This window comes from Delphinus delphis, chromosome 7, assembly GCF_949987515.2.
Source record: "Delphinus delphis chromosome 7, mDelDel1.2, whole genome shotgun sequence".
NCBI lineage: Eukaryota > Metazoa > Chordata > Mammalia > Artiodactyla > Delphinidae > Delphinus > Delphinus delphis.
The window spans coordinates 103,922,765-103,947,479 of record NC_082689.1 but is presented as its reverse complement, the minus strand read 5'-3'; the positions used below and the strand labels follow the sequence as shown (position 1 = coordinate 103,947,479).

General features: G+C 42.4%; 1 protein-coding gene across 1 annotated transcript in view; it reads left to right on the top strand.

The window, feature by feature from the left end:
* The window catches only part of CLASP1 (cytoplasmic linker associated protein 1), a 267,853-nt gene that overhangs the window by 180,358 nt on the left and 62,780 nt on the right, over window positions 1–24,715 (top strand). The window contains exons 22-27 of the mRNA XM_060016946.1: window positions 1,794–1,820; window positions 3,613–3,780; window positions 17,757–17,860; window positions 19,776–19,799; window positions 21,045–21,289; window positions 23,070–23,133. Coding sequence (XP_059872929.1) covers window positions 1,794–1,820; window positions 3,613–3,780; window positions 17,757–17,860; window positions 19,776–19,799; window positions 21,045–21,289; window positions 23,070–23,133 — 632 coding nt within the window. The remainder of the gene's footprint in view (window positions 1–1,793; window positions 1,821–3,612; window positions 3,781–17,756; window positions 17,861–19,775; window positions 19,800–21,044; window positions 21,290–23,069; window positions 23,134–24,715) is intronic.

The following is a 24,715-nucleotide window of genomic DNA, read 5'->3' as shown; positions in this document are numbered from 1 at the left end:
CAGGCCTGGTGTCTCACTTCCCGGCTTCCCGGTCTGTGCACTAGGAGTCGGGCGGGGGGTCAGGGCCCTCCTGGGCAGGCGACCATGGTGGAGGTGCTTGTCAGCTGCCGGAGTCAGCCTCCTTCGTGGCCCCAGGAGCTGTCTGGCTTGTGTAGAGAGCGGCTAGTCTGAGGCCAAACCTTAGTTAGCTTCTGTCGTAGGTGTTTAGAATGCCTTCCTCAGCTCCTCCTGAGTTTAGATGCTTTCCCCATGTCCCTTTGATAACTAGAGTCCTCATGTTAAAAGAAGCTTATGTCCTTTCTGAAAAGAAAGTGCAAGGTCAGACATACCGCTGTGAGACGACAGCACCCAGGCTTGTTTGTCTGACGCAGAAGCCATGCTTCTAGTGTATACACCATACCACACAGCACAGGCTGTGCAGGTGTAGTCCAGAAGCTTCTGCCTGGGGAGTAGTGTCCAGGCCCTGGTTATTCTGGTGAACCCTGGTGATACCTGGAGTCACAGATAGATGTAATACTCTGGTCATGACCTCATAAATATGAGTTGGGTCTTATCGCAAAAAAAATTTTTCTTGGCCAAAAATGTTCGAGACTCAGAATATAAGTCAATACGTTGAAATTGAGTTGAATAAAAAAATTGTATAGGGTTGTATAGGCTGTATAGGGTTGTTTCCTTTCTTGGAGAGTGAGGGCTGAACAGTATTTTCCATTTCTTTATGTCTGCTGTTTATTGGCCTTGGCCTCTGCAAGGGTCCCTGCCCCTAGCTGGGTCCTCTGCTTAAGAGGTGGTGGAAATAAAGTTCTTCTGTAGCGGGGGATGATAGAGCTTTAATTTTTCAGTCATAAAAATACTGCACTTTGCCTTGGGGATCCACTTGAAAAGCTCATCAGTTTTATTTTACTCACCAAATTCCACTCAAGGGAAAGAGACAACACCAGCAAACGACCAAGCCTGGACCTTAAACTTATATATATAAATCAAATATTCTTTTTTTTTTTTTACATCTTTATTGGAGTATAATTGCTTTACAATGGTGTGTTAGTTTCTGCTTTATAACAAGGTGAATCAGTTATACATATGTTCCCATATCTCTTCCCTCTTGCATCTCCCTCCCTCCCACCCTCCAACTATTCTTTTAAAAATTATTTTAATAGGTAGATAGGAGCACATCTAGATATTTTACGAATGTAGCTATACTAGCATTCATAGTTCTGGTTTAAGAGTAAGTAGATTTCGTTAATATTAAATTTAGGACAGTTAACAGTTGGCATCTTTTGAATAGTTGAGGACTTAAATATGTGAGGATTAATGTTTAAATATTGGAGAATTTGGCATAAGACATTCAGATGAAACTACCTAGTAGTGGTTTCTTCCACTTGGTTGTTGTCTCTGGAGCACCTCCTGTGTGGTGAGCACCGTGTGCAGGGGTAGAGATGCACAGATGGTAAGATGCAGTCACTTCTGCCAGGCTGCTCAGAGCCAGAGGGCAGGTGCCCCCAAAGGGCCCGGCATCTTCTCTGCATCTCGTCCGCCTGGCACTGTGCCTGGCGCATGGTAGGTTCATAAGTGTTTCATGAGCAGATCTGAAATAAATGCTAATACAGTATGATGTGTATAAAGTAAAAATAAGTACGAAAATAGGCTAGGAGGAACAAGACCTAGAAAAACAGCCCTTTTGCTAATGTGTTTGTGAACAAAGACATTTGTGCTGTGTTGCATGCTGACCTTCTGTATTGTGTTATTGTCTTTTAATCCACTTTTTGCCTGTCCTTTGGTCTGCTCTCATAATCAAGGATCCAGATCTGCTAATCCTGCTGGTGGTAAGCCATTTCTCTTCTTGCTTTTTTTTTGTGTTTTGCATTCTCCCGCACCCCATGTTCCTTGCACAATATTAATTTCTCTCTTTATTATGAGCTTAGTTAATCTTGCTGCGTTTTTTTCTGTATGTTCAAATTCTAGAGTTTGAAATGGATTTCTTTTCTCCTTTTATACAGCTTAATCGTTTATTTGTGTGCTCAGATTTTATGGGCAAAATTAATAGATCCTGAGACATGTTCTTCATGGGAACGTGTACTGATAATTTTATAATGAATTTCACTTAAACTGTAGTTAAATCATTATAAAGTATGAATTTTCGTAAGTAGTCACCTGAGTGATTTATTTGAATGATGGAGGGGTGTGTGTGTGTGTGTGTGTGTGTGTGTGTGTGTGTGTGTGTTTAATTTCCAGGTAAGTGTTATTTTGAAGGTTTTTCCCTCTGGATCATTCTATTCTGCTACATGATAACGAATACTTGATATTTGCGAATTTTATTGCCTTCTCTGCTTAAGGAGATGATCTAAGTTAATGACTGCCATTTGAGTGTATTGGTACGATCCTTAAAATTTGCTGCCTTCTTTAAGAAAGAATTTTGTTTTACAAGAAATGGTTATATAGGTATGTAGTCACTTAGCCATTTATAAAAATAACTAACCATATTATGATTTTAATTTCTAATTTTATTGCATTCACATCAGGGAATGTTTTCTATATAATTTCTACCTTTGTAAAAGGTTATTGAGATTTCCTTTGAGGCTTAGTACAGAGTCAGTGTTTGTACTATTCCTGTGTGGAAATGTGAAAGGAATGTGTATTCTGTTTGTTGGACTATGCACTGTGTGTATATGCGGGAAGTGTGTTTATACGTATCTGTATAGTTTTGACTGCATGCTCTGCCAGTTTCTGAGTAGTGTATTAATCTTTCATTAGTATTAGTCTTTCTGAGAGATATATTAATAATTACGGCCTTTTCAATCTCTCTCTGTATTTTTATCGTTTTTGTGTTTTCTATCTCAAAGCTATGTTACGTGGAGCATAAAGTTTCATGATTATTATATCTTTAAGGATAATTATTCTTTAATCAATATGAAACATCCTTTTTTCTCTTCTAATGCTGTTTTTTATTCTGTTTTGTTGTTTTGTTATATGTATGTTGTTTGTCTCTTATAAACAACATACGGTTGAGTTTCATTTCAGTTTTTTTAAACCAATCCAGGAATCTGTCTTTTAATAGTTGAATTTAATCCAGCCACACTTATTATGATTACCGATATGTTTGAGCTTATTCTTATCATTTTATCTTGTGATTTCTGTTTACCATATTTCTGCCTTCTTTTCCATTTGTTAGATTAATAGAGTCTTCCTTTAGCGTTTAAGAAATTTCTGTTATATTTCTACTCTTTCAGCCATTTTTTAACATACCAACTCCTACAGAAACCAAACCAGTTAATAAATAAAACGCCTTTGTGATTATTCGTAGAAATTTGCTGTGCAACTGAGAGGCTTTTTGTACTCAACCTGAGCCTGCTCTTTTGAATCAGAAATTTTGCAGTCATTTCTGTAGAACTCCATCTCTAATTCTCCTGGGTATAAATACTCTTTTATGAAAATTTGATGTTCCTTTATGCTCCTTAGTTTTTGAAAAATTAGTGATGTTACCAGCTAGAAAGCTATTTTTATATAAAATTCTCTTGATATTTGATCCAAACTCATGTGTAAACTGACTTCTGAAATTACTGTAATTTATTTCTTGATTTACATCCATTATTCAATTTTGTTTCGCTTCATTTTCAGCTGGCAGCCGATCAAGTTCCCCAGGGAAATTGTTGGGAAGTGGTTATAGTGGCCTTGCTGGGGGTTCCTCGAGAGGCCCACCTGCGACACCCTCTTCAGAAAAACGAAGCAAGATTCCCAGGAGTCAGGGATGTAGCCGAGAAACAAGTCCAAACCGCATAGGATTAGGTGAGAATTCTCAAAGATCTTGAAACACCATTCCCAACCTGGTCATAATTTTGATTATAATCTAATGACTTTGTCTTCTGTGGGAAATAGCTGTTTTTGAACCGACGATGTCACTTTGCCTGTGTTAAAAAGACATTTCAGTTTGTGCTTTTTACAGATGATAGCAGGTTCAGTTTTCAGTTAGGACTAACAAATATGTGGGGTTTACCTTCACACTGATGGGAAAGAACTACACCATTGTGGGCTTCTGTGGGTTAGAGTCATTTTGCAAAACATTAACCTGGGGGAATGGGCAGGCTTCTTTGCTGCACAATTTCCTGCACAGGAGCGCTGTTGCTTTTTCCATTTGTCTTTCACTGATTAGCAACAAATAGCCATTAACCTATATAAATATTCAGAAGCAATTTGTAGCGTCCACATTTATTTTGATTTTGCTCTTCTCTAACCCAATTGGTGAAAATTATCATCACAGAATATGTGTAGCTGTTACTTTTGACATAATGTTGTTCAAACATAAAAACCAAGAAGAGGAAAACTAGGTATATATAGTGTTTATTTTTGTGTTGTAGTGTTTAGTTTCTCTGTAGTAGGATTTTATATGAATGACTCTCAGCAGCTTAACAGTCTTTCACTCTATTAAAATCTAATTTGTATGCTCCCTTTTTAGTAAAACGGTTAGAAGTCTTGTGATCTATTGTGAAAAATCTGTGTTCATACTCTTATAGTCTCACCTGCTTTCTAAGGGTAAAAACCTACTAATGTGAAATCAGAATACTGTATTCTTTTGTCCTGTTGGCTTACCTTTGTCATTTATTCATTTATCTCCTCAATAACTTTTATTGAATACTGGAACGTTTACTGTGATGTGCTAGGCACATGTTGTTAGATCTTATGATTAGAAGATAAATGCAGTAGATTTAGCTTCTGACTTCAAAGAGCTTGTGGTCTTAGAGGTGAAAATGTAAGACAGTATGACAGATACCCTGGCAGCTGCTCTGGGACCGTAGAACAGGAATGTCTGCCCCAGTCCTCCTAGGTTTCCTGCCAGGGGAGCCTTCCCAGAATCGGCCCTGTTTCGATGAGGTGTATAAGGTGGCACCAGGCGGGGTGGGGAGATGAGGCAGAGAGGAACCTGTGCAGAAGCGGTCAGACGAGAGGGAGCGTTGTGCGCCCTGGGACCACTAGTGGTTTATCTGACGATAGCGGAGGATGTTTGTCAGAGTGGTTGGGAGATGGGGGCAGAGGGACTGGTAGGGTCCAGCTCACGAATGTCCTTGAAGACTCCCTGAACTTCGAGAAGGCGGTGGGGAGCAGATATTTAAGAAGTAGAATCGAAAGGATTTGGTTTGACCAACATTTCCGAAGCAAGTGAGAAATGTAATCAAGCCGTGGTTTTGTTAAAATGCTGCGTGATGCTGACCTTCTGTGGGCTTTATGGAACATGGTCCCTGAGCTGACCAGTTATTTGCATCCAGTAATAGCAAGTAATGTGGATACAACCAGAGAAAATATCATGACTGCAATATCTACTGATAAATTTCAGATTTGTTGTTGTCACATACGTGTATTTGGATCTGGTTTTGTTTGGAAAATACATTTGATTTCAAACCTAGGCTTGAGGTTTCAACTGTCCTTTTCCCACAATTAGTTAAGTTTATAGGATTTTCTTGGTGATCCTGACTTGTTTCATACTGCTAAAAATTCTTTTCTTTTGTTTTTGTTTCTGTTTTTGTTTTGCGGTACGCGGGCCTCTCACCGCTGTGGCCTCTCCCGCTGTGGAGCACAGGCTCCAGACGCGCAGCCTCAGCGGCCATGGCTCATGGGCCCCAGCCGCTCCGTGGCATGTGGGATCCTCCCGGACCGGGGCACGAACCCGCGTCCCCTGCATCGGCAGGTGGACTCTCAACCACTGCGCCACCAGGGAAGCCCCAAAAATTCTTTCCTTTTTTGGGATTTTACTTTTTAAATTTATTAAAGATGCCATTTTTACCTTCTTGAAATTGGGAAATAATCCAACCTCAATTATCTAATATGACTCTAGGACCTGGCAGTCTATGCTCTTAAGTATGAAGTTTGCACTGTGGGTAGCTGGAAAGACAGCGTTTAATAAGCCTTTGAAAGAAGTCCTATGGAACATCATCCATCAGTAAGAACTAAATAGGAGCCTGTCAACCTTCCCAAGCGTTCTTATTTGAAACATCATTTTGAAGAAAGTTGTTTCCTTGATGCTCGTTAAGGGGATTAGTTGTGGATGGAGCTTTGAGGTCACACATACAATTCTGATTAAAGAAGATACTTTATAGACATTTTTGCACATTGTGAGAATATACATACACAGTTATAAAATATGTATGAGTAAAATACATCTTTCCACTTTTTTCCTCTAGTACTGCTTAGAGATTCCATTTTATGGGGTGTCAGATATGTTAACATTTTTCTGTAATAGAGTGTATATTTCTTTGATCATTTAGTATATACTGGGTATATGTCTATGTGTCTAAACATTTGGTTCATTGTATAGCAACTTTAAATATAAATATTCAAAAAAAAGTAGGAGTATCTTTTAAGAATATTTTCTATAATCCCCGAACCGGTTAATAGTTTTCCTCATAGCTTGGAATTTGCCCTGAGAAATAATTCTAGTTATCTGCAAATTGTATTTGGTTCAACTATGCCTTTTTTTGTTTGAAATAATATTTCTTAACTAAATTTTCCGGTTTCACCTGTGATAAAGATGATGTCAGAGCTCTTTTTCTTTAGCATTTAAGGTTTCTTAAGCAAAACGGGAAGTAATTCCTGTTGGATAACTAAGAAACAAAACCCTCCCACGCCCTTCTTTCTGAAATGTATTCCTTCATAAACTGAGCAAATGGAGGAGTGTGTGTGTAAATTGTTTCCTTCTACGTGTGACTTAGGGTGAAGTCACACGAATTGCTGACCTCTACAGCAGTCACGTTTTGGAAGTTGGCCTTTGGTTCCCTTGTTCTCCCAACTGTCTACTGAAAAGGCTAGGAACACATTGGACTTTCTGCCCCTAACAGTCTGTGGATATGCATTTAAAGTGTTCTCAGATGCTTTTCTGGTTAAATGTGTTTTGAAAAAAATTGAAATTAATAATTCCTTTTAGCTCTTTGTTAGATTAGACTACTGTGTGCAAGACCAAGACATGAGAATGTCTAGGCTAGAGAGACGTTTCATGTCTTTAACTTCTGGGAGTTTTCATTGTTCTTCTTGTACTTCTGCTTTTGATAGGAATTCTGGTAGGATCCTTCCTTGAAAGACAAAAGTCAGGAGTTCCCTTAAAACGCTGTAAAGGTAGAGTGTCACTCAAGGAATGAAAACCAGTCAGAGGGTTTTCCAGGCTTCCCAGCGTTCCGTGCAGGACTCCAGAACTCCCTGAGAAGCTTGCCTGCTTTTAGGAAGCTCACGCGGCAGATGTGTTTTATCGTCTCTCCCTCCTCTGCCACCCCTCCTCCAAAACCTGTTCCCACACAGAACGCTCACTCTCGGTGCTCAGTACACAGGGTGATTCGGTATGTTGTGGTGTAGTTTTGACGCCTAATCAATTAGTCTTTGTAAAAATCGTTTATGTGTATACTTACTTTAAATCCTCCTTGTAGGTTAGTCTTTGGAAATGGTGTTGAAAATAAGGGGGAACTTCTTCCTCTTGTGTTTTAGATTATCCAACATTTGAACTGTTGATTTCACCGCTAAGTGTACTTGAATGAAGTTTGGGGCCAAACCATGCACAGAATTGTAAACAGAATTCTTTTTCTCCATGTTCTTACCGGCCATATGGTAAAGAAGGCGGTCAGGACAGATGGGTGAATGGACGTTCTCTGGGCCAAATACGAGGACGGTGACCTCGTTAAGAACTATGATTGTTGTTATTTCACATGGCATCTACCTATTTCTTCTCACGTTCTTCATTGCCCTCACAAAGCAAGCTCAGCCTGGGGAGAGAGCAGAGCTTCCCCATTGTTGTAACATATCTGCTCACTTAAAGCAGGGAGTGAGAACTATGTGAAAATTCAGACGTAATCGGGCAAGAGCTATAAGAAAATGGTCAGCTAAGCATGCCCACGTGTGAAGACCTATCAGGACTGGCCTTACTGCTTTTTGATGATTGTTTTGGAGTGGCCAGTGGAATAAGACAAGGTTTTCACGTATGCCTTTCAGCAGGGACCTCAGACATACCTACGTACGTACATTATCTCACAGTACCCTTTTCATTTAAATAGTGGGGACTCTCTCTCTCTCTCTCACCTTCCTAACTGGAGGCTGAGATCTAGAGCGGCTGGGTGGCTGGACCAGTGAGCTAGCATGGAGCTGGAGAGGGCATTTCTACGTTAGATGTGGTAGTGGCCCCCCTAAGGACTCTTTTGTAGGTTTTATGCAACTTTTCCTTTACTGACGGGATCAGTAGATACTCCCTAGTTTTTTAAGTTTAATTTAGCACCTGTTGCTTTGGCCTTCATGGTAGGAGCAGGAGGTGTTTAGAATGTTATCAAGAATTACTGATTAAATTGTCACTACTACTCTGAGTGAAAACTCAGTGCTTCCACGTCACTATAGCAAAATGAAGGAGAGTTTAGGAATTCCTAGAGAATTCCAGATGAAGCCCCATTTTGACTGATGGCTGAGATTGCGTTCCTGGGCTTGACCTTGCCTTGCTCGCCAGCACAGACCTGATAAACCTTTGCACAGCACTTAGGTACCTTTAGGGTCTCATTCACCTCTGGCACTGAGCAGAGACCACAATAGGAAGTTGGTTTGGTTTTTCACTTCCATGTTCTTCTAACTCAGGGAGTTTTATGATTCTGGTTTGTAAGACATTCTTGTTACGGTTTGGCCATATAATAAATCTACCTTTGCTCTGAAATTATAGGCTTTGCTCATTGCAATGTAGTAAGCATGGAGGTTTTTACATCAGTGAATCAAGTTTATATTTTCCAAACCTTCTGAGAAAGGCATTTCTGTCTAATCCAGAATTAGTAGATCCTCTCAAGATGGAAATATTTGTTGTTCCCATCAGCTGTCATGTAGGTGGCTACGTGCTTTCAGTTTGCAAAGTTGTTTTTGAGTATTTTGCCAGTACTGCATTTCTGTTTTCTCAAAGCAAGCTGAAAAATAAGAAAATCATGGTCTTTCATGAGGTTTATGGCCAAGTTATATTGGCCGTTAGGCTGCTCGTGGGGTTCTGTCGTCTCAGTCTCCTGTGATGTGAGAAAGTAATTGGCTGTTCTCAGGCCAGTGCATGATCTTTAACCATGACTGTTGGGACTATCAGGCCACCTGGGATGGACTCAGGTGTGAGGCTGGGTGAGTGGAGGTGCTTGGGTAGGGGTGACAGACGGATCTTTTTGGATTCCATAGAAAACACCGGAATGAATGTCGAGACCAGTGAATGAGGGGTTAGCAGTCCCGATTCTTTATATCCCCACACAGATTTGCAGCACGCAGGCTCTCTAGCAGGGTCAGTCCTCATGACTTCTCTTTGTAAAGGCCAGGCTGGGGGAAGTGAACAGTCTTCCTTTTAATTAGGTAAGTTCATGGAGTTCAGTGACCAGAGCATTTATTCTGTTTTTAATCCAAATTAAAGTATCTTTCTAAGGACCCAGTGCATATGAAAATGACTATGGCCTTTTCTTATCCTCTCGGGGAGGAGTGTGCTGAAGCCACAGCAACTGATCATTTCCAGAAGACTTTGGATCTTGTATATTCTGATCCAGTTTGCTCTTTGGAGAGCTTTCTTTTCCATTTCTTACCTTTAGGTGTTATATCACCTTCCTACTGAAATGCCCAGCTTTGCGAGGCCGTGGGCAAGTCCAGCTTTGCCCACCCCCTCCTGTTGTTGGCCCGTCAGTCAGTGAGGCCCGAGCAGGGGCAGGCGCGGGCCGTGTCGCGATTACGTGAACGGAATGTGACTGACCATGTGTGAGTTTCTCTGTCTTCATTAAACTTGTTCCCCTTCTCTGAAACCCCTCATGCTGCACGCTAGCACGGAGCAGCCGTATCCCTCGACCCAGCATGAGTCAGGGGTGCAGCCGCGATGCCAGCCGTGAGAGCAGCCGCGATACGAGCCCCGCTCGGGGCTTCCCTCCGCTCGGTGAGTACCCGCCGGCCTGGCTCCTGGGGCTCCTCCCGCCCCGCCGGGCCCAGCCACCTGCCTCTGTCCCCCGCCGCTGTCCCGTGCGCCTCTCCGCTCCCGTCCTCCTCCCGAGCCTCCCTTCCTGTCCCCTCTGCATGCTCGGATTCTGGCAGTTCCCAGTTTTCACATATCAGGGGAAGAAAGCACCCATGCGCCCTGTACTGTTGTCGTTTAGGACCACTTGCTCCGGGCAAGCGCGTCTGCGAGGTCGTTGCCAGCGTGTGGCGCAGCTCAGCCAGAGACCGTTGCTGCTTAAAAGCTGAGCGCGTCCAAAGTGTCTCCGTACTCGCTGAATCTCTGCAACCTGTTTTGAATTTTACCAGGGATCAGCCCATGCGTGATTCACTTCAGAGAAGGAAAAAAAAAAAAGTATCATCATGATAACATTTAGGAAACTAAGCATGTGCTCGGTTTGGGGGTGAGCACATTAATCGAAAAAGCAGCATGAATATTAGCTCTCCTTCTGTGAAACGAGTCACTTCAAAGCTTTCTTTAAAGCAGTCTGCAAATTGCTTTCGGATAAACGGCCTCAGTGTACAGCACAATGCAAAACCTTTATGTTCACTGTTAATTATTAAGATACTTTTCATTCTTCCTGGGCTCAACAGGCTGTGTAATGTTTGTGATCCGGTGCCACCCCAGGACAAAAAATTTACAACATTTGGTGGCCATGGTACATGGTAATATTGTACCTCGGATCACCAGTTCGGTGTCCGTTGGGGCTGCTTGTCTGACAGACAGCCCCCGTTTCAGTTTTCCTTACAGCTAGAATTTGTACTTTAACAATTTCTAGTATTCAAGAAAAACAAGACCAAAAGAGAAACATTTATGCTTTATAGAATATTGAATTTACATTTTCTATTTCGTTTTAATAGTCTTGCCTTTCTCTAAAATGGACATATACCTTTTTACCTAGTGCAAATTATTAATCCTGTAAGACGTCTATCAACACATACTTTCACACACACAAAAAAAAGAAAAGAAAAATGTTTTGTATTCTTCAGTAACTGTGTTTCAGTTCTTGGGCGTATTAAGTGCTGTACAGCTGTGTATTTTTTCCTCATGATAAGCATGACAGGTAGAAATCACTTTATACGGGTAGGGCCTAGGCCTGGAGTTGTTCTCTGGAACTGTGGACTGTAGCAGTCTGTTACTTTGACTCTAATTATGAAACGGGTCTTTCAAGTATAAAAATGTCACTTTGGAAGATGGATGTTACAGCAAAAGCATAAGGTTTGAATATTTGCCACTATCTCCTTCTAAGTCATACACTCCTTCCCAGTATCTTTTTTCCCCCAATTAGTATCAGTACTCAGAATCTAGACCTATTTCTTCATGACCACTGTCCCTCGTGGAGTTCTCAGAAAGAGCAGATGGACGGATGCAGGGCCCTCTAGACGATCACCTGACTTCGTGAGGAGATACCTGTGTGAGGTGTCCTACCTGATGGGCATGAGGGCCTGAGTGGGGCAGCTCACCTGGTCGCTGCCAGCTCTTCCACAGCAGTCCACAGCATTAGATCAGAATCCTCAAAAATCCAGGGCAGAAGGATGATTTTTTTTCTGAGTGAACTGGTGGTTTTTTCTTTTAAGTTAAGGCTGTGTATCTATGCATCCTTGTTCACGATTTGACCTTCGAAATAACCTGTTCTATAAGTGAACAGTTCAGTCTGGTTCTTGATTATTTTGTCTCTTAAGAGTTCAGTGTTTTTATTTCACGTGTACACTGCTGTTTTTGTTCCTGTCCATGGAAGCAGCCTTTGTGACCCAGCATGTGGTCTGTGGACCAGGCAAGGTGTGCCGGATTCTTGAGGTCCTGCTTGGACCCTGAGGAGCTGAGGGATCCAGTCTGATTTCCACTGAAGTGTTTTGGTGACAGCCCGGGTTGTGGACGTGTGTCATTGCTGCTACCACAGCTGGAGCTGTGGCTGCAGACATCTCCCCTTCTCACAAGCTCTGGCACCAGCGTGGTCTTCTGTGTGGTCAGGGCAGGAGTTCACATCATTTCAGCTCAGTTTTTAGACCATGACTTTTTTTCTTTCTTGTTGGGTTAAATCTGTTCATAAAACTCCTGTCCAGCAGGAACAGCACCAGTGCCCACATGTCCCTGGCACCGTGCTGAGTGATCAGTGGGCATATAACCCTTGTGGGTCCTGTTCAGCCTCTGGGACTGGTATCGTCGTCCCTCTTGTCTGGATGACAAAACCAAGACCTGGGGAGTGGAGGCCACTTCCCCAAGGTCACACGGGTCTGACTTCAAAGCGTGGCTGTTCCCCTGCCTCACCTGAGGTGTCTTTCATTGGTTCCTCCGAAATGTACTAACTGCTTTCTGAGGCCTCTCCAGGCTCAGGTACAGAGAAAGTGCTTGGCCACGTTTCTGAGTCGGGATTTCCAGGTGTGGCAATGGCACCTGGGAATTCATGGATAAGTCCCAAAGGTTGCTGTGCCCCCTGGGGAGCCTCCTACCTCCTTCGGAGAGTGTGATGTTTCCTTCTTATTCTCATTCACTTTAATGTTCATTTCCTACCCCCTTTATAAGTCAGTGAGATTTTGTATTAGTGCCCCTTTGAATCAACTTATGTAGCCAACCTTCACTTTTTAAAAGAAGAGGACAGAAGTAATTGTTTCAGTGACTACATATTGGGTTTGAGCTTGCATTTTTCTTAAAAAGTTATTTTGGACCATTTTAATGGTATGAATACATAGTGACAGTGACAGCTTTTAGGTGAGATTAAGGCTCTAGGACTCTGCTGTCAATGAGGCTTTGATGTAAGCGGGTCCACCTTGGATCCCATTGTGGGACGTTCACTTGAGAACGTGACAGAGAACTTGTTACGTGACAGATTTGCTGTAGAATATTCTCTTGAAACAGAACCAAAGGACGACTTTATAAGGAACCTTCAGATCAGGTGTTGCTTAAACATGGTTTTCAGTTTAAACTGTCAGGATACAGTACCATTGTGCTTGTACAAGAAATGAATAGTTTGCTTCAGTCTTACAAAATGTTTTGCCAGTTTCCTTATTTAGGGAAAGTGATTGTTTTGTAATACCGTTTTAGAGCTTGCCGACTTATTTTTGTGTATCTCGAGGAATTAGGGATTTTGTCTTTCTTTTGCATGCTGGTAAAAATTTGTCCTTACTGACCAGGTAACCTTTGCTGTTCAGTACCCCTTATCCCGCAGATAAGCACATTTCACAAGGTGACACGAGCTTAAGTAAATAAAATTGTGTTGAATTTTAGTCATTTCATGACTAAGCATGTAAACGTGGGAGGATTCTGGACTCTGGCACTGCTTAGTGTCACTCTGTGAAACCTATGAACTCTCTGTGCTACAGTCACCGTGTTCTTTCCAAGTAATGATAGAAGCGTGTTTTTCTTTTTTCTTTTTTCTTTTTTTGAGGTAAAGAAAAAGCCACATATTATGTGGCACTCAGGTCAATACATTCAGGTTTGGACCCAAGCCTGTATTTCATAATTGTTTCTAAAAGTTATTCTCTCCACACGAGGACGGAGTTTGGTGTATGTTTTCTCAGACTGATGAATTGATGCGATATAATATTATGAGTACTCGCTAGCAAAATAACATTTATTAACCAGCACTGCTGCTGTTAACCACCACGGTTTATTCTGTGCCTGGTAGCGTTTCAAGTGTTTGATGTATAGTCTCTCCTAATTCTCTTAACTCCCAAGAGGAGGGTACCCTTGTTGGCCCCATTTCACAGATGAGGAACTGAGACACAGAGAGGTTTAGTACTTTGCCCAGGGCCCACACAGCTAGTTGTGATCTGACCAGGACTTGCCCCCCGTATGTCACAGAGCTGGTGCTCATAACCAGAGGCCTGCAAATGCCTCTCCAAGGAAGGCTGTTAAACTTATTACAGCCAACTTTCCAACAGTTAAAACAGTGAGTTCATTAATCATTGGGATATTTTGCAGCAGAACAGCACACATGTTGACTAGGGAAAATGGAATACAGTTGTTGAGCCCCTTTCTTTTTTTTAAATTGATTTATATTTTACCTGTGAAGCATGAAGTCTTTTATTTCTTTTTGATTGAAGTATAGTTGATGTACAACATTGTGTTAATTTCTGCTGTACAGCAAAGTGATTCAGTTATACATACGAACGTTCTTTTTCATGTTCTTTTCCATGGTGGTTTGTCACAGTATATTGAATGGAGTTCCCTGTGCTCCACAGTGGGACCTTGTTGTGTATCCATCCTGTATATGAAAGCCCCCTTTTTGTGACTTCATTCTGTGTCTGTTGAGAGAACGTTGTGTGAACTTCTTCGCTTCTGTTTCTGGTGCATGGTCGCGTGTGCATCGCATCCTGACGGGAGGCGTGACCCATCCTGCTGCTCCGCCCCCTCGGCGCGCCCCTGGCGTCCTTCCTGTGCCCAGTCTGTGGTGGCGACGGTGGCTCCCGGGGGCAGCGTGCACCCGGGGGCAGCGTGCACCCGGGGGCAGCGTGCACCCGGGGGCAGCGTGCACCCGGGGGCAGCGTGCACCCGGGGGCAGCGTGCACCCGGGGGCGGGGGCCGCTGGGTGCACAGGCAGCCCTCCTCCTGCGCCAGCGCCCCGCATGCAGCCCGGGGGTTGGCCCTCGCTGTCCATTCGTACCCAACATCATCTCTTTCCGTGAGGAAACACGGCCGCGTTGGGAGCAGCCCCGCGTTCCCTCCGGTCTGTGGCCGTTGCTGTCTCAGGTTCTCGTGTGTTAACCCTGTGGGTGTTGCCGTTCCTTTTACCTGCAGCCTCTCGACGTCATTCCAGGTCCACTAGTGCTCTTGCCACGGCTGACTCTGTTGGGCAGTCAGGTGAACACGCGCTCATGCATGCCATGCCTGTCCACGCTCATTGTCACACGCTCATTGTCACATCTGGTTCCCATCAGTGTCCGCTAGCATTTGGCATGTATGCACCTCATATTTTCTTTCCCCCCACGATGTGCTTCTATTTTTTTTTTTAAGTTGTTGAATGTTTATGGTCCTGTTAATAGGCCGTAGATGCTTTGTAGCCAGTTTGACGACATCATTTTTCCAGTGTTCGTATTTATGTTAAAACAAAACAAAACAAAAGGATAGGGAAGCACTTCTGCCCTCCTCTCACTCCCTCCCCCAGGAAAACAGCAGCCCCAGATAGGTGTCCTGAAGGGTCCCTCGGAGGAAGTGGGGTATGGACCTCATCCAGCAGAGGCTTTCGTCTCTCAGTCTTAACTCCCAATAAAGTGTCTGTTAATGCTAGTTACTACCATCCGGTTCTAATTACTTGGAGGTACTATTTAGTGACCAGATGTCCCAGATTATAGCAAACCTCATTTCATATGTATTGAAGGAAATGGATTGTCCTAAAGCATTTATGGAAAAACAAATCACGATTAGGATAATCAAGTCAGGCCAAAGGTAGCCTTTGCAGCCTGCAGAGCCGAAACACTCCATCCCAGCCTCATTGTAACAGTACCCCAGATGCCCTGGTTAGCCTCTGGGGCAGAAAGTGAGCATACAATAATGCATCAATTTGCCGGATTTAACTGGCATCATTTTGATACGCTAATAATCCCTAATGACTGTAGTTTTATCAACTGAGTACAAGGCATAATCTGTTAAATCAAACTGTTGATGGTGACAACTGTGACCAATTTACTGAGTTAGTGTCTCTGTTTTTCCTCTAAATGAAGCCACCTATGCATTTTATTATGTATTCTCTGATTAGGATATTCCCCTGAAGATTATGGGCCAGACTGAGGGCACAGTCGTATATATCCATCTCGTGGAAACTGGACAGTACCAGAGAGAACGTAGAGCAGATTTTGGTCTGGCGAAAACCAAAGGCTTATAAATTTTCTTAGGTCCAGACAAACATTTCCCCTTAAGATTTGAAATTCAGTTATCTACGATGTATATCAAATGATCTGCAGTCACTGTGTATGGCAAAGCTGTATGCATCTGGGAAGCACAGAATAATTGCTTTGTTCTTACAGTTTTAATTTTGTGTCTGAAAAATCAGTATTATCCCTGGAGCAAGAATTGCTGGCATGAGACCTACTTTTTTTTTTTTTTAAGATTCTGTTTTATTTACGTTTATGCTGGGTAATTTTTAAATGGCTTATAACTGAATTACTTTCATTCTGTTACTCATAAATCCCTTACTATCTACCCTTTTTTAATGGAAAAAAAAGAGACTTGAACAAAGATCATTTATAAAACTATGTGCATAATAAATCTCAAATTTATAATGTTATTTCAGGTGATGATTTATATTCTAGAGAGAGAGAGAATTGTTTTGTGGTCTGTTTTTAGTTTATTTGGCACATTAAATCACCTTTTAAACATACACGTAATGGTGAAATTCAGCACGAGCAACAAGTGCATTAAAAAAGGGGATAGTATAACATACAATTTTTGTTTCCCTCTAAAAAGTCATAACTATATAGCTTTTGATAGCAGTGTTTAAATCTTTTCCCCCTTTCTGTGGCAGTGGAAGGTATAACGTTTCGAAGCCGACAATTTAAAAAAGTTAAATAACACTTCACTTTTAGAGCTCACCAGTTTGTAGATGATGTCTTGTTACCTACCCAAAATTTTAAATATATCATTTTATAGGAAAGATCAATTATGTAAACCCGACATTAGCTTTCTTTTATTTCTTTTTTTTCTAAATGTTTCATTACTAGAATATGGCACATGCAGAGACTTTCCTTGTCCAAACAGTGTCTTATTTGTTAACAAAGAGAAAGCATTTTTAATCTTAACATTTTTCTTCCAGAGGTTTATTATACATTATAAGAGCCTTTTACCGGACTGCTCTCCCTTGAGCTGCCACAGCTATGAGCAGCAAGGCCTCACAAGGGCAGTGAGTCCCAAGCAATCTCAGCACTTCTTAAGGAAGGCTGGTCAGCTTACGTAATGGGACTTTTAAAAGTTAGTCTCTTTGGACTCAGCACTTTCACTGCCATGGGCCAGGGTTCAATCCCTGGTTGGGGAACTAAGATCCCGCAAGCTGTGCGGCCAAAAAAAAGTTAAAAAGTTAGTCTTTATTGTCCATGCTTGTTAACAGGCTTAGAATAGTTGTTTGAACTGCTAAAGTTGGAAATTGTTTTGCATTCTGTCCATTCGGTTGACACGTGTAAAGATTATCATTTAAAAATCCTTTGAGGGACTCAGGAGAAATTTATATAATCTGAATGATTAATGTTTTGCAGCAAAGATACTAGCTTTTTGTGGTGAAGATTAAAGAATTTTAATAAACTGATTTTTAAATAGCCTTTGGTGACACAGGCATCATGATGAACAAATACCCAACATTAATTGAGCTTAATAACAGTTAAACAGTAGAGACACTAATGAAAATTTGCACAGAGATCAATTTAATACATTTGTTTCAAATTTTAACTTTTTATTACACATTGCGTTAGAACTCATTGATCAAACCATGAAGCTTTCTAATCAGTTTGACCAAATGTCAGGGCCGCTAGCCTTTAGAGAGAATGCTGTATACATGAAAAGACTACCCTCATGGCCCAGCCACCTTCTATAATAAGGTCCCCCCCATGTCTCAACACTTTTCAAAAATAGACTGTCATTAAAGAACCGTTTCAGTTGTCAGGATGCTTTTTGGCACGATCGTATTAAATGTGAACAGGGTGAACCTCTGCCACTGATAATAAGCAGGTCAGGTGTAGTTGAAACTACAAGTCAGGTGCAGTGAACATTGACTAGAGATGCTTCCGTCCTCTGTCCAGTAAGTGGGACGAGGCAGGAGCCGTCGCAAAGAAGTGAAAACACGTGAATTAAAGTGACACATCTTTTGCTTTTGTTTTTTAACTAGACCGGTTTGGGCTCGGCCAGGCAGGAAGAATACCTGGCTCTGTGAATGCCATGCGGGTTCTGAGCACCAGTGCAGATCTGGAAGCTGCTGTTGCTGATGCTTTGGTAAGAGGCACGATGTGTGTGGAGTCTCTTTGAATTACTCACCTGCGTTTTTCTGTCTTAACAGGAAGTAGTCTTCAAACCAGGTCACTAAATCATCTTTGACACTCTTTAAACTGTGTAAATTTATATTATTATGCTTTTCTTCTTAAACTGTGAACTCTGTACGTAAGTGAAAACTGGCCTTACAAGACACAGTAGCATCAAGTATGTCTTCTGTGCTCCGCAGTATCAGTGAAGTTGTGATGACATCAGGCTTCTCTGATGTCACTGGGCTTCTTCTTTTCCTTTTTTATCTTTTTTTTTTTTCAGCATTTCCTTTATTCCCTTCTGTTGCTTCTGTTGCTTTACAGGCTTTGATGGCATAGCCTAAGCATATCATTGTATAATAGTAGGTCATAGCGTTTGTGGTTTGAAAATCTTGCGTTTATTCCATTTCCCTCACTAGTTGTTCCATATGATTTTATGTTTGTTTGTTTAAATGTGTCCTTAAGTCATTATTTACGGAAACTTTCCCAGATTTTGAGGTCAACTCTGAGGATGTGAAGCACTAGTGAAGTATGTTTTTGCACTGTTACAATGTAATATCTAAAAAAGCAACGTAAAGTGATTAGAAGTCCTTAAACTTGTGGTTATAGCAAAGAATTCCTAAGTAGAATCAGCTTGTGGTCAAATGGTCTTTTAAAGATACATTGCAGCTGGTAGTAACACAGCCTGTTGTACTTTCTGGTTTATGTGCTCAGCATTTAAAATAGACATTCTTTAGAACTTCCTGATCTCTGGTCTTGCTTGTACTGTTTTAAGACTTGTTCTCTTCTAATGAACAAAGGTAATAACCCCGCTTTCAGACCCTGAGGTTTTAAATCAAGCCCTGTTTCATCCGATCAAAACTTTATAGCGTGTGGCCACAGTGATCAGACCTCTGAGGTTTTAAATCCAGCCGTGTTTCATCCAGTCAAAACTTTATAGCGTGTGGCCACAGTGATTCCAACTCTCATCCCTCCTGGCCCTCCCTCATTTATTCCTGCTCAGCCAGATTTCTCTGGCAAGCATCTGTGAGCAAGCAGTTTTCCGCTCTCCTCATGGTTTCATGGTGAGGGCTGCCCGGCCAGCTCTGTTCATCAGCCTTGTGTGCAGGAGGGCTTTTTCTGGCAGATAACTGGAGTTCAGGATAATTGCTTTAAGCAGGACTTTAACTTAAGAGTCACGAGGTGGCGCACAATTCTGTGAAGCGGTTCTTCCTTCCAAGTTGCAGCATTTGGAATCTGTTTCTTACTTATTTCGGGACTTGAAGAAGTGGGGGCCAGAGGGGTAAGAAGTGATGGATGCGCAAAGCCCTTGCTCGGTGAGACAGCACTTCGGTGGGGGGGGGGGGGGGGAGGGGTACAGTGCCCAGAGTGCCAGGGGGCAGAGCAGGACTGGAGAGTCTGGGCTTTGCCTTCACCTGACTTGGGCTCTTCTCTGACCTCCGGCTCCCCGTACACCCCCGCTGCCCTCACTACTACATTTTGTCCAAACTGCTTGGTCTTTCCAAGTGACCTGCTCCAGAAGAGATAGCGCCGGGATGATACACAGTCCTTGCTCGCAGAAAAGAAGTCCCGGGGCAGCATCTGTCCTAGGAGCAGGCGACAGAGTTAATAGCGACATTAGGGATATACCTCAGTGCTATGTGGAGAGTTTCAGCAAAGAATTCCAGCAGATACTGGAAGTTCTCATAAGAGGTGTAGGAGGGTTAGGAAATGCCATTGTGAAAGCATTCTTTGTTATTCGCTTGACACGAATCGCTTGCTAACCTGTATTTTTGGTTTGCTAAGATATGTTCTGCTGTACACTTTTGTTGCAAGAACGATCCCCACATATGCTTCTGACATAATTCTCTATGCTTTTTCCCCATCCTTCAATATTTTCCTGCCTACAGCTGTTAGGAGACTCCAGGAGCAAGGTACCAGTGCTTTAACTTTTGTTTTATGTTTTTTTTTTTCTTTTTTTTCTGTTGAGTATATTTCCTTTAGGAGCTGGTAAAAACAACAAAAAAAGTAGCATAGTGTAGAAATTCTGTTCTGAATTGTGATTTTGTGGAAACTAGTGATGCTGTTGCTAGTGATGGAACTGGTCATTTCTCACATTTGCCTCAGTGTTTTCGATATCAAGCTCTGCCCCTTTTCCTACTAGCGTTTCATTTTAGTTATTAACCTAGTTTGTGTCTCCTCTTACGTCGTTATTGATTCATGAATGGATACATTCAACATTTTGCTTATCTTAGGAACCTAGTTGATGGGTAAGTGAGATGACCATATAATTATCATCCTACCAAGGATACTTTTGAGAGTGAGAGAGGGTGCTGTTAATAATTATGCTGGGACAGTAGGTGGAAGGCAGAGCTGTCCCGGCGTACAAGTCACATTCCTAGAAAATTACATCAGTACAGTTTAAGCCAGTAGCTATTTGTTTTTCTCTTGGACAAACCGTATTTTATAAGTTTTATCTATTTTATGTAGCTGTTGCTACATTATATAGGGATTTAACTTACAGTTTTATATTCAGAGGTAAGAGAAATGAATGACATGGGTATTCTAGTCTACAGAAGGCCTATTAGTGTGGTAAAACTTTAAGTCCTTAATAAAAATGGTTTAGATCATTTAGGAATCCTTTTATGTAGGACACTCTGCCACTGACATTGCAGTGTCAGACGTTCTTAAGGAAGCATGACTATTCAAACAAATTTACTCACAGACCATGCTCAAGATAGATTGCTTTTGACTGGGAAGGGGCTGGTGGGCGCTCACACTTAACAGTGCGTCAGGTGCCGAGCCGGGCTGTTTAACATATAATTCCACTTAATCCTGACAACAAGCCTGTGAGAAGGATAATCGTTGTCATCTCAAAGATGGGGAAACTGAAGCAGACAGATGAGGAGGCTTTCTGAAGTCACACAGCCAGTCTGTCTTACTGAGAAGGCCATGCACCGCGCTAGAGATCGTGCTCTTTCCTCTGTGCTGTGGGCTGCTCTGCTTGTTACTCACCCTACGTCTGCTTTTCTGTTTTTACTCCCCTCATCTGTAAGCGCAGGGAAAGGGCGGTGCATGTGCCTGTGTGTGTCTACGTTTAGCTCTCTGTCGTTGGTTTTGTTTGGTGAGACTCACGCCACCTGTCCGTGTCTCCCCCGACCCGTCCTTGGATCTGGCAGAAGAAGCCCGTGAGGAGGAGGTATGAGCCGTACGGGATGTATTCCGACGACGACGCCAACAGCGATGCGTCCAGCGTGTGCTCCGAGCGCTCGTATAGCTCCCGGAACGGGGGCATCCCCCACTACCTGCGCCAGACCGAGGATGTGGCCGAGGTACTCAACCACTGCGCCAGCTCCAACTGGTCCGAGCGGAAGGAGGGGCTTCTGGGCCTGCAGAACCTGCTGAAGAGCCAGAGAACACTGAGGTGAGGGCAGGAGGCCAGGCTTGTGAGCTCAGGCTGAGTCCCGTGTTGCCCTCCCGGGGCCTTACCCGGGCTCCCGTCATCTCGGGAGTTCTTAACGGAATTCCAGCCGCTGGGGCAGGCACTAAAGGTGCTGGGAGGGCTAAGTCGTGGTCCTTGCCTTCCGGAGAATTTGAAATATCCAGCAAACACTTTGTAACTGATTAGGTTTAGAAAGCATTTGGTCCCCTATGGCTTACACTTGTCTATCAGGTGTTATTTGAGAAATCTCGGTACAGTTTGCAATTTAGGTCAAAAGTAAAACAGGTCTGCAGGTTGGGACGGTTTATTACACTTTAGAGTCGCGGGTAAAATGATACCAGCCTCAGTCTAAAGTGTTTTGATCCACACAGGCGTAGGTATAGTTTATAAATATGCAGAGTAGAGAGGTGCTCAAGTAGGGTACTCTTCAGCTTTAGAATTGATTAGTTTTGCTTTTTTCTTTGTTTCTATATTTCATAAATTTTCTAAAATGAGCGTGTATTACATATACCAAAAATATGTGTTTAGACCATATTTCCTCAAATCTAAGGCACCACTGACACACCATTATTTTATATCTGAGAAGAAATGCTGCTTATTAAACCATGACAGCACTAATAGGTCATTACTTAATAAGATGGATCTCAAAATTACAGAGATGTTTGAACTACACTATATTATATTCTTCGGGTAACTTTTTTTAAAGCTGTATGGTGAGACTGGATAAATGTCTGTGGTCATGGATGGCTCCGCAAAGCCACGGGAGCATTGACTGATGAATCACTGGGCTTCAAGCGCAGCTGTCCAGTCAGTCTGGCCCCTGCCTTATTCCTTCCTGCCGCCTTCCCTCCCCACCCCCTGGCCCCCCTTGTTCTCTTCTGCGCATACGTCAGGAGAAGTTTCACCACATGCGCTCTGAAGTGCAGGTCCTCTCTGGTGCTCTAGTGACCTGTCAAAAAACAGAAAAAAGGATTTGCTGTCATCATTCGTCAAGAATCTGCTCAATTCTCGTGGCCCCAGTTTCTTGATTCTTAGTGTTCACCAAGTATCCATTGAATAATCTCTAGAAATCTGTTGATTAGCGTTGGTCTGATCTAGATTTCATTGTTAGCAATGTTAAAGGATCACCCAACCTGAGAGGGATGATTTGGGGAAGAAGGTGAGTCTTTCTAATGAAACCTCGAAGCAGAAATGGGATTCAGTAGTACAGTTCAGGGTAAGAAAAGTCACGGGGGCACCGACATGAAATGCGTGTTTGCTTTGTCTCAGGAACGGTTGCAGGTAGGGTGTGTTCTTCAATCCTTTTAGCAGTTCACTGAAATGGATACAAAGATATCAGAGTACTTTGGCTCTAGCAGAACTGAGATTAAAATCCAGGTCTGTCTGACCCCGAAGCACATGCTTTTCCTAGTTGATCCCATTGCCTCTCATTTGTGGTGGTGGAAACACACCTGCAACAAGGTGAGCGGGATGTGGCTCATGGCTTTGCCACGCCCACATGTGTGAACTCAGGTGATCACGCTCTGAGAGTCAGTTTCATTTTAGAATGAGAGCAAGACGATCGTGATTTTTTTATTCCTGTGCAGTTCCATCATAAATTAAAATTTGGATAATTGATTTGTGAAGAAAGGACTTTGTTATATAAAAATTATATAAAGCTTATGTAGTGGAATGAAATAAAAGGATTTTGAGAAGCTGTAACTAATTTCAGTACTGGCTTATTAAATATTAAATTTATTTATTTCTATTTTGTTTCCTCTAGTCGGGTGGAGTTGAAAAGATTGTGTGAGATTTTCACCCGAATGTTTGCTGACCCTCACAGCAAGGTAAGGTCTGGGGAACCTGCCCACTTGTGTTCCTCTCTGCATGTCTGTGTGGGCCGCATAATACACGACTTCAGAGTGGGATACCAGACCCGCAGCACAGTGTAGACCTTACAGACTGAACCCCAATTTCAGCAATAGTTTGTTATGGCTTCTGAAAACAGAATTCTTAGAAACTTCCAATGTCCATATGACATCAAGTTAAATAAAGTGTGTTTCAAGTAAGGGTTACCGTGGAGAGAATGAGATGTAGTCTTTTACTTATTCAGCAAATATTTTCGCATACTTAGCCAAATGGTGGGCTGGGTGCTAGGGTGTAACAGTGTGTTATAATATAATGCCTTCCTGAAAAAAGTTACAGTAGTGAAGAAAACAATCAGGTTATGTAATTTTTTTTTTTTTTGGGTACCCATGTAGAATTTGTCTATATGGGACAAGATAGACACATGGAAGCATTTATAAATTGGATTTACTGAAGAACCACATTAAGTATTTCTCCAGACACCAATAGAATTGCCGCCTCTAAGAATTTGCTGGATGGTGGTCACTTAGCTGGTGCCTACACCTCCTGGGGACCGGAGGAGGACCTGCCTTTTGACAAGGACTCCCTGCTGAGGGGAGAGCACCCAGGAGGGAGGGACAGGCCCTTTCTAGGAGTGGAGCTGAGAGCGGGACCCTTGACAGAAGTTCACTTGGAGTTTAGATTGTAAATAAAGACCATTTTTGGGGAGGAAGGCTTTGCAGGCTGTTGCTGTTCGATGGTTTTAGAGAAAGAAAAAACAGAGGAATGAAGATATCGGGAAAGTTAAAGGGTAAAGGACAGAAACTAAAGTAGAAATTGAGGGAACCAGAAATCAGCACCAGCAAATCTTAAATGCTTGATGTGCAAGACTTAACTGTCTTACACTATCATTTTCCTAGTAAAAATGGCCTCTTCTAAATAAATCCTCCTGGGAGAAAGAAATCTGTGGTGGCCAGAAAGTCTAGCCAGTTACTGTGATCCCCCTTCTTTTCCTACACTTTCGTCCTCACAGGAATTGTCCGTGAAGTGTCAATCATCCATCCATCCGTGCAGTCATTCAGCATTCACTGAGCACCCACTCTGGGCTGGGGATACAGAAAACAACACAGGACCCCTCCCTGCCTCTTGAAATGCTCACGGGAGCATAGGAGAATGAATGCAGGGGTGCTCCTTTTTGGGGCGGGGGCAACAGTTCTCCTCAATATTGGTCTTAAAGCATGTCTTAAAATTCCTGTTATGACCCTCACAGCAAGGTTGACATTCACAAACGTTGAGTTTAAGGACCAGGTAGATATCCAAAGATATAATTATCAAGGTTTTCTCTAAGATAGTATTAAAAGCAGTAAGATTTAAAGCATAAGCATAAGGTTTGTAAGATGTATAGCATCAGGGATATTAGATGGATTTGGACATTGATGAAATTTCTATTACCTGTCACCTCTAGATTGCTGATTCAGAACCAGAATGTGAGGATAAAGAAGGAAATTTGTTTCCATCAGAAGGCTCTTGTACAGTGAGTTTGCAGGTCTCAGTTTAGTAAATATTTGCTAGCTGCCTTTGTGC